The sequence below is a fragment of the Trichechus manatus genome, unplaced genomic scaffold (assembly GCF_000243295.1).
Source record: "Trichechus manatus latirostris isolate Lorelei unplaced genomic scaffold, TriManLat1.0 scaffold00227, whole genome shotgun sequence".
Lineage (NCBI taxonomy): Eukaryota > Metazoa > Chordata > Mammalia > Sirenia > Trichechidae > Trichechus > Trichechus manatus.
The window spans coordinates 596,610-607,015 of record NW_004444163.1 but is presented as its reverse complement, the minus strand read 5'-3'; the positions used below and the strand labels follow the sequence as shown (position 1 = coordinate 607,015).

Here is a 10,406-nt window from a genome sequence, read left to right as displayed (position 1 = left end):
GGTTATACCTCAACATAAAGAATAAAAATCCTCACAATGGAACCAATAAGCAACATCATGATAAATAGAGAAAAGAATGAAGTTGTCAAAGATTTCATTGTACTTGGAACCACAGTCAACGCACATGGAGACAGCAGTCAGGAAATCAAACGTCGTATTGCATTGGGCAAATCTGCTGCAAAAGACCTCTTTAAAGTGTTAAAAAGCAAAGATGTCACCTTGAGGACTAAGGTGTGCCTGACCCAAGCCATGGTATTTTTAGTCACTTCATATGCATGTGAAAACTGGACAAGACTGAAGAAGAATTGATGCCTTTAAATTATGGTATGGCAAATGTTGAATATGGACTACCAAAAGAATGAATAAATCTGTCTTGGAAGAAATACAACCAGAATGCTCCTTAAAAGCAAGGATGGCAAGACTTCATCTCACATATTTTCAACATGTCATCAGGAGGGACCAGTCCCCGGAGAAGGACATCCTACTTGGTAAAGTGGAGGGTCATCGAAAGAGTGGAAGGTCCCTCGAGATGGATTTATACAGTGGTTACAATGATGGGCTGAAGCATAGCAATATCATGAGAATGGCACAGGATTTGGCAATGTTTCGTTCTGTTGTACACAGGGTCACTATGAGTCAGAACCAACTCGACGGCATCTAACAACAATTATAGGCGATTGTGGTGGAATATAAATCCAGGTGACAATTTCTTGTTGAACTTTTCCCTTTTGGGGCCTTGGGAGACAGCTTTGCCTTACTGCCTTTCGTTACCTAAACTGGTGGTGCTGGGAGCCAGTTTGACTCCTCCCTTCATTAAGTTTTCCTTGCAATTAATCCCTTGCCACCTGATGAGGAAACTTGTTTGATGTCAGTCAGGTGAGTAGAACACAAGTACCCCCTGTTTGACTCTTGTATCCTTTTCATTGGGGTGGGGGGGAATGGTGTGTATCACACTTTTTAGCATATGCTGAATTATAGACTGTTAAATGTAGTTTTCATTTTCTGGATATATATCCACCAACTGTGGGTTCAGGAATTGATGCAGGCAGGGGTGGCAGGTGGAAGTGTGTCTGAGATTTAAAGAGCTATGGAGAAGCAGTTTGTAGTAACTGGGAGCACATAGTATCGGTAGGAGGTGCATATAAGTAGAGCAAAACTAGAGTCAACAGTTTTTAGATACACTTTATTGGATGAACAGGGAATTTATTTAAAATCACTACACACAGTCATTGGGTTGTCAAGGGCTTGGGTGGTCAGGAACATTTCTAGAGTTCAGAAAAAGACTGGCTGTGGAAAATCAAGAAAAAGCAACATGAAGATAATAATGTGGAAACAATTCCATCCATTGCAAGACTAGGAATTTGTTGATGATGTTTCACAAATATACAGGCTTGTCCTCCGGTGTGTTCCTCCCCATCGCGCACACTGTCCCTCAGATGCAGCTCTTGTCAAGCAATGATGTGGGGGCAAAGGGATACAGCATTACCAGCTCTGAGGTTTAGCTGGCCTATGATAGAGGTTGAGTCTGATCTGTAATTCAGACTTGTTTTGAAGTGCATACCTACTGGATCCTGCTATAAACTCAAGGAACGGTGAGAAAGTAGGCTGAACGAAACATGAGATGTCTCTGATGTTAGAGTTTTAGAGATTGGGAAAGGTTTGCATGACGACATTTTTCAGATCTAAAACCACAGGGGACATTGAGGGTCTATACTACTGCTGGAAGCCGAGTGGGTGCTGTAAAATGTAGAGTGAGTGGATGATTGGAGTAATGAACACACCACGTACTATCCAGATACATTTGGAGAAACTAGATGAATTCATTGAGGTGGGGATTTTTCATTTACAAAAGGAGATGAGAGGAAGGCTTTTTTTTCACTTCCATGTTAACTCGATATATTCAGACATATACTGAAATGTGTCCAGCTCCTCCTCCTTCCTGCAAAGATAGGTCAGATGGGTTTACTGATTCTATGATGGGTGTATTTTCTGTTTTAATCCACTAGCTTTCAGGAGGTGGGGAGGATGCTATGGTCTCTTCTCTTAGCCATTTACCTCTCTACACATTTCTCAGCATCTTCATGCCTTGAAAAACTCCTTTCCCATTTATTGTTCTAGTTTCACATCTAAGGAAAATCCAGAATTTCAAAGAAGAAACATTCTGAATTTTTGGGTGTTTTGGGAGGGAGAAAGTAAAGGATAACACTTTCAAGCCGACTGTGAAACCAAAGGTTAGAGTAGGGACAGGCACTGACAAAGTATCTCCACTAGGAGTTGGGGCTGTGATGCAAGACTTGGCTGACCGTAAAGGTCAGGAGGGCAAGGTACAGGGTCAACTAAACAATTAAGTTCATAGCTGTCAAGCACTAGGAAAGGAAAGATCAGACCCAGCATAGCTTGGCCTTTAAATGAATTGTGTCACTGAGGATCAGTCATGGGAAATATCCAGCACCAAGACAACAGATGGGGTTTCTAAAGTGGTAATAGCCCTTGAGAACTCTTCTGAGCCCTTAAATAAGCAACTGCATGCCAGATAGGACTTCCAGAGCAATGCACATTTAGTCTAAGTCCTTTGTAGGAATATGGGGAGAAATAGGAGGTGGGTGAGGATTTGAAGTAGGCTGGTGATTACAGTACCTTGTAGATATATAGTCATGATCAAGTCTCCCAGGACAGAGTTTAACCACAATTCAGGGGGAATAATTGTGCATAAGCCAACTAGGAAGGGAGAACCAAAATGAGGTTAACTCTCAAAGCATATTTCTAGCATCTACCAAGAAGCCGAGTGGTGGAGGAGCAGTAGAGTGGGATTAGGGATGAGAGATGATGAACAACCCAGTACAAGTGGAGAGGCAAAGGTTAGATGAGAGTTAACAAAGCAGAGAGGAAAGGAAGCAACTGTAGTCTAAGAGGAAAAAGAACTGGGCTAGGAGTCAGAAGACCTGGATTCCAACTCTCCACTTACCAGCTATGTGACCTTATGATTTGGTAAAAGCACTTAATCTCAGGGAGCCTTGGTTTCTTCATTTGCAACATGAGTGTTAATAATATCCACCTCAAAGAGCTAATTATGTAGAGGACATATGATAATTGAAGTGAACATGCTTTGTAAGCCCTAATGAAAGGATGAGGTGAGTTGAGAAGTTACAAGAAGGAAAAGAATACAGGAGATGATAAATTGTAAAGAATAAAGAAATGCTAGGTACTATTCAGCTTCATTACAAATCACCCAGGAAATATCAGATGAGTTGGGCATTTAAAAAAGAAATAAAAGCAATCACATATCACTTGATTACAAGTTAGATGCATGGTCTACTGGAGCCAAGAGGAAAGTGGAGTGGCAGTAATTAGCTTGCTACTACTGCAAGCTCTGCCATCGACCAGCCATGTGACTGGGAAAAACCTCACACTAATCCAGGTTTCTGGATTCTGGAGCCCTGGTAGCGCAGTGGTTAAGAGCTATGGCTGCTAACTAATAGGTCAGCAGTTGGACCCCAGCAGCTGCTCCTTGGAAACCCTATGGAGCAGTTTTACTCTGTCCTGTAGGGTTCCTATGAGTCAGAATCAACTCCACCACAACTCCAGGCGTCTTTCTCCATAAAATCTGAAAAATTATTCACATACTGTCCCTTATTTTAGAGGGATTGTGTGGTATATTACCTATGAAGAGAACCTTGAGTTTATTGAAAGAATGTATTTTCTTTAGTAAAACTGGACTCTTGAATATGTGTTCAAGGACTTGTTTCAAATACTTCCTCAGGGATGGAAGGGAGGGATAAAAATGAACTTGTTAAGTAAGGGGCAAAGCCAATGGAGTATGGTCTTTCCCCATAGATCACACAGATCCAGATCTGAGGGACATCTCTCTCACCAAATACCAGTGAGAAGTCACTTCAACCTTCTCATATCCCATAAAACATCCTTCCCCTCTCTCATCACTAGGTACTGAAGGACATCACAGTTTGACCAGTCACTCCATCAATTAAAATAAAACATGAGATAATAATTTTTTTTTCTAATGTTCCTCTGCTCTCCCAAAATACAGGTAAAAAATGGACAGTATAGGTTCACAAGTGAAATATCTGGAAGCCACCTAACCATCCCTCCCCTCTGACTTCATTCATTTGTTCATGATCCATCTCAGACTAGATCATTTTTCTTAGCTTATAAATAATTCTCAGATGATATCTGGAGAATTTCCAGATTCACAGATCGTTACACAAAGGAAGGTCTACCTCATATCCTTCTCTGTAGTTTTTTTGGCCAGCTACCTGAGCCTGTCCCAAGAATTAGCCTCAGCTGGGCAATTCACCCCAGTCTGCTTGTGAAAGAGCATGGCCATAGTCAATCTCAGTTCCAAACTTTTGCAAAAACAAAACTATCTCATCTGCTCCAATTCATCCTCTGAAGTCACTCACTCACTTGAATCTTGTCTGTGTCTCAGTTGCCTCCTGTAAAATGAGGAATAATACTGATCCACAGAAAGTTTGAAGGAAGAACTTAGGAAGTTCAGTCACAGCGCCCACAGGAAAAAATGCCTCCCAGCTATCTTATGGTAGTGTGCGCCTGGGAAGAACACATAGTATCCCAATAGGATCAGGAAAGTGTTGTATGACTTTAAGAGCTACTGAAATTGCTGTCAGTCCTTCCCAAATCCCCTGTCCTTTGCATCCAACCCTAGGGTACCAGGCTACAGAAAGCATTTTAGATCACGCTTAATTATCTTTCTAGAACAGGAGAACCAGGGGCGCATGCCTTGCTCTCATGCCCTAGCCAAATGGGCCAAGAACTTGGGAAAAAAATGACTTCAAGGAATTCCAGTTAGTGACTTTTGTCTTGATCTGAACTAATCCCTCCTGCTTCCTTCCACTGAGACTTCCATTCTCTCACAGCAATGAGAATGAGCCAGTCCCCGCCAGGTAAGAACAGAGAGAGGTGCTACCTCCAGGACTTGTACAAAGTCATTTGGAACACAGAGAAGTCCAGGTGTCATGGAAACTGCTTTCTTGAAAGTTGGGACAGGGTGAGACTGAGCCCATGTGGAAATGTTGGCTCCTTAGTTCTGGCAAAGTCTTACAGTGTGCAGATGACTGATGGAGTTAATAAGTCAGAGGTAAAAGTTCAGTGATCAGTGGATGGATAGACACATGGATAGAAGGAGGATACATGAAGAGAAGCGATGTGGCCCCTATGGCACTCTCCTGATGCTGTTGACATCACTGAACTTGTGCTATCCAGTCCCTCAGTGTTCAGGCACCTACAATGATAAAACAACTCACTAAGAATTCCCAGCTCAGCCCAACTAAATCCAGAGACTCGAACAAATCCATGATCCTTACAAAGGAGGGGGTGGGTACTTACTATGTCTTTGACATCATGGCTAAGGAGTTCAGGTTGCCCCAACACTCGGCCAAAGCAACCCTCCTTCTGAAGGACTTGATATCACACAGAGCTTTGTGACTTTGGCATCAACTTAAAGAAGTACCCTGAGGGTGGGGGGATCCCTGGCGGCACAATGGTTTAGAGCTTGACTGTTACCAAAAGGTCAGCAGTTCAAATCTACCAGCCCCTCCTTGGAAACACTATGGGGCAGTTCTACTCTGCCCTATAGGGTCTCTATGAGTCGGAATCAACTAGATGGCAACGAGTTTTGAGGGTGGGAACCCTGGATAGGGTAGAAATTGATCTAAGGTAGAAATTGATCTAAACTTAAAGCCACTTCAGTTGTGGGTGACAGAGCCAGTCTATACATCCTTCCACCCTTATCCACCTCTCTCTTCCAAGTTCCTCTACTTTACCTCAAGCCACATCCTGTCTCTTCTATTCCTCCACTGGCACTGCAGAGTTCTCTTTGTTCTCTGATGGGATGGCAAGGTAGTCAGACCTGTAGGAGGGCATATCAGGGAAAAGGATCAGTGCTTTAGTACCCAGAGATGAGAATACAGGAAAGGGAAGGAGCACAGGAACAGGGGTGCTCACAGAACAGCTCTGCATTTCCTTCTGGCTCTGCTGCCCAAGGGAAAACAAGAATGGCCCTTTCAGCAGATTAAAACAATGGGGTTCTTTTCATATTTGTATATGAACACTCCCACCAGCAGTGCATGAGTCTTCTCATTTATCTACATTGTCTTCAGGACTTGTATTGTTAAATTAAAATTCTGGGCTAAACTGATGAGTGTAAATTATATTTTATAGTTGCTTTCATTTTCATTTCCCTGATTATTGGTTAAGTTAAGCATCTTTTCACATATTTATAGGCTATTTGGGTTTCTATTTCTGTAATTTAACTGTTCCTTTGTTATTCCAGTTTTTCTTTTAAGATATTTGTCTTTTTCTCATTATTTATTTTATGGTTTTATGTCTTGAAAATATCTACTTCTTCTGTTTGTCGGTAAACTTTGCTTATGGAGTCTTGTAATGAACAAATGACTTTACATGCAATGTAATAAAAATTATCATTTTTTTCCTTTTTGATTTGTGCATCTTGTATTTTAAGAAATCCTCTCTATTCTTATAAATATACTATTTTATATTCCCTTAAAAGAATTTTGAAGTTTTACATTTCACTTTGTCTTTAAATCACTCACTATTCTTTGTTTATTGTGAGAGATAGTGAATCTAGTTTCATTGTTTTCTTCATGTATTCTTCTTGCATTCTTCCTTCAATGATTGTAAAGCCACATCTGCTACACATGTTTTTATATATGTATGATCTATTTTAGAGCTTTCTGTTTTGTGCCATGGTTCCATTTTTTTATGCCTATGTCAATATCAGGAGCCCTGGTGGCACAGTGGTAAGTGCTCGTCTGCTAACTAAAAGGTCTTTGGTTCGAACCCACCAGCCGCTCTGTGGGAGAAAGATGTGGTAGTCTGTTTCCGTGAAAGATTTACAGTCTCGCAAACCCTATGGGGCAGTTTAGCCCTGTCTTACAGGGTCGTTGTGAGTTTGAATCAACTGAACGGCAGTGAGTTTGGTTTGTTTTTTTTAAGTCAATAGCACGAAGTCTTTGATAGCTCTATAAGAAATCTTCAAACCCTATCCTGGGTAGGGCAAACAGTTAATGCACACAGCTGCTAACTGAAAAGTTGGAGGTTCCAATCCACCCAGAAGTTCCTCAGAAGAAAATCCTGCTGATCTACTTCTGAAAAATCAGCCATTGAAAACCCTGTGGAACACAGTTCTACTCTGACACACGTGGGATCACCATGAGTCGGAGTCAACCTTACAGCAACTTTTTTTTTTTTTTCCACCAGCCACCTCCTCCAAACTTACTGTTCTTTCTTTGAAATGGTTTAGGCCAGACATCGGCAAACTACAGCCACACTACAGCTCTGACCTGTTTTTGTATGACCCATGAGCTAAGAATGGTTTTTACATGTTCAAAGAGTTGTAAACAAACAAAAACAAAGAAGAGTATGCTACAGGGACTCTATGTAGCCTGCAAAGCCTAAAAGAGTTACTATCTTGCCATCCCTGTTGTAGACTATTCTTGGCGTTCGGCCTTCCATGTGACTTTTAAGATCAGTTTATTAAGTTTTTTGAGAAATCCAATGGGATTTCACTGAATTTGCATATTAATTTGGGAGAGAATTGCCATCTTTATAAAAACCCACTGCTGTCGGGTGGATTCTGGCTCATAGAGACCCTATAGGACACAGTAGAATTGCCCCATAGTGTTTCCAAAGAGCAGCTGGTGGATTTCAACTGCCAACCTTTCAGTTTGCAGCCCAGCTCTTAACCACTGCGCCACCAGGGCCCCATTTTATAATAGTGAGGTTTTATTCTCAATTTATTTCAGCCTTTTCTTAGGCATTTCAGTAAAGTTTTGTAATTTTCTCTTTAGAAGTCTTGCACACTTTTGTCAGATTTATTCCCAGGTAATTAAGAGTATTTGTTGTGACTTCTGGGCAACATGGCGCTATAGACAGAAACACCACACCATCCCTCCACAGCAAAGATCCAAAAAACTAAGTCAAACAGAGACACACGTCAATCCTGAAACCCTAAGCATCAAATGAAGAGATAAAGAACTCAGCCAAGCACCGAATGGAATAAGAAACTGACCGAGAACAGAGAGCGAGGAGATACATGCAGAGGTCCCGTATTAGCTACCGCAAAACGGATCTGTCATCTTGGACTCCTATCAGAGATCGGTGAATGGGGTACAAGAAAGCAGCTTCATGGAGTTTCCGGCAGGAGATAGAACAACCAGTAACCAGCAATATACGCTTTTCCACCCCCACCCTTCTTCACCCCCACTCGGCCTCCTCTGCTTCCTGCAGCCACAGTCTCTTGGCTGGGAAGCACCAGATTCACATCAGTGTCACCTGGATTCCATCTGTCTGCAATGGCTGGCTCCCTGAGTGTCATTTGTTGGCTGCTGATGTTGCTTTTTTCCGCTTCTTTAGATTTCTTCCTTACCTCTCACCACCCTCCCCCGCCCTTTCTCTCAAATACTTGGCTCTGTGTGCTTCTTCCTGAAAGGCTGTGAAACACCGCTTGACTGTGAAACTGCTACCTGGCCCATGCCGCCACGCTGGTGGGACACCTGGCGCTTTTTTTTGTTTGTTTGTTCTGATTTGTTCTGTTTTGATTTGATTTGATTTCTTTTTCTTTTCTTGGCTTGGGAGCCCCTTCTAGCCGGGCAGTACTGCGTGGCTTGGGAGCTACTCCCTTACTCTGTGCAGACACACAGTGACATCCCTGGGGGCATTTATTTTTTATTTTTATTTTTTGGTTTTATTTTTTTGTTTCTTATCTCTTTCTCCCTTTTTGTTTTTCTTCATTTCCAGTTTCTTGTCTCTCTATATTTACCTTCTCTTTCCGTCTCCTGAGCACCTGGCACTGTGTGACACCTCTACCCCTTCTAGCCAGGCTGTACTTCATGGCCTGGGAACAACTTCCTCAGTCCTACCATCTACACCGGTGGGATCCCTGGGGAATTTCTTTTTTCTTTTTTTCCTCTAATTTTTATTTATCAATTTTTTTCTATTACCCTTTTCCTTTCTTCTTCCTTTCTGTTTTTCTACATTTCTCAGTCTCTCATCTCTCCACCCCAACAGAAGCTCCCTTAGCACTCTTTTCTGTTTGTTTGTGTGTATGTTTTTTGGCCCCTGTTCCTCTCTGCTCTCTCTCTTCTTTCCCATACCCATCTAAGCTCCACACATCACAGTCTCCCCCTCCTTTTTGCCTACCTGGCACTGTGCACTGAACATCACAACCCCAAGTAGCACAGGCAAGGCCTACCAGAACCTGCCCTGCACTGATTCCTGGCCTGACCTGTCGGCCCTAGTACATGCCAGAAACAACCCATCCCAGCAACTCCTCTTCATCTGGGCCTGAGCCACTGACACTGCCCATTGGAGAAGAAGATGAAAAGTATTGTGCCCACAGATGAGCAAACAACAAAGAATGCACAGCCTGCCTGCTCAGACATAACCAAATAAAACAAGAAAGCAGGATGAAACAATCAAATCTAGAATCAATAAAAGAGGCAAATAACTACTGAATGCCCCAAACGCAGCAGATAATATCAAAATATACACAAAAACATAACAGGATGGTTCCAGTAGGCATCCAAAATAAAACACCAGATGACTTTCCACTAGAAGAAAAGGCACTAGTATTACCTGACAGGCAATTCAAATCTCTAATATTCAGAGCTATCCAAGAGTTGAAGCAAAAAGCAGACAAGAATGAGGAAAAAATAGACAAATTCATGGAAAATGCAGGCAAAAAAAATGGAAGAATTCAGGAAAATAATATAGGAACAAAATGCCAAAATAAATTCACAACTAGAAATCATACAAAAACAACAATTAGAAATCCAAAAGATAAACAGCAAGATTTCAGAAATGGACAGTGTCATAGAAGGGCTGAGAAGAAGGTTTGAAATGATGGAAGACAGGATCAGCAAAATTAAAGACAAACACTTGGCTACAACTCTGAGGAAATATCAGAAAAAAGAACAAAGAAAAGTGAAGAAACCCTGAGAATTATGTGGGATACAATCAAAAGCAAAAATCTGTGAGCGATCGGAGTTCCACAACAGGGAGAGAAAACAGAAAACACACAGAGGATCATTGAAAAATTGCTGACAGAAAACTTCCCTAATATCAAGAAAGATGAAAAGCTGACCAACCAAGAAGCTCAACGAACCCCATAAAGGATAGACCCCAAAAGAAAATCACCAAGGCATATCATAATCACAGTCCCTAAAACCAAAGACAAAGAATCCCAAGAGCAGCTTGAGAAAAACAAAAAGTCACATACAGAGGAAAAACAGTAAGACTGAGCTTGGATTATTCAGCAGAAACCAAACAGGCAAGAAGGCAATGGGATGGCATATATAAAACCTTCAAATAAAAAAATTGCCAGCCAAGAATAATATATCCTGCAAAACTCT

General features: G+C 41.6%; 1 protein-coding gene across 2 annotated transcripts in view; it reads right to left on the bottom strand.

The window, feature by feature from the left end:
- Positions 1-407: 407 nt before the first annotated feature.
- The window catches only part of SCN3B (sodium voltage-gated channel beta subunit 3), a 34,666-nt gene continuing 24,667 nt past the window's right edge, over positions 408-10,406 (bottom strand). Inside the window, exons 5-6 of one of the 2 annotated variants that reach the window (XM_023742966.1) lie at positions 5,799-5,884; positions 408-1,939 (exon numbers count right to left, since the gene is read on the bottom strand). In XM_023742966.1, the coding sequence (XP_023598734.1) occupies positions 5,821-5,884 (64 nt within the window). In that variant the 3' untranslated portion in view covers positions 408-1,939; positions 5,799-5,820. Of the gene's footprint in view, positions 1,940-3,587; positions 5,258-5,798; positions 5,885-10,406 lie in introns of those variants that run through there. The other variant, XM_004388995.2, reaches the window with a different exon arrangement.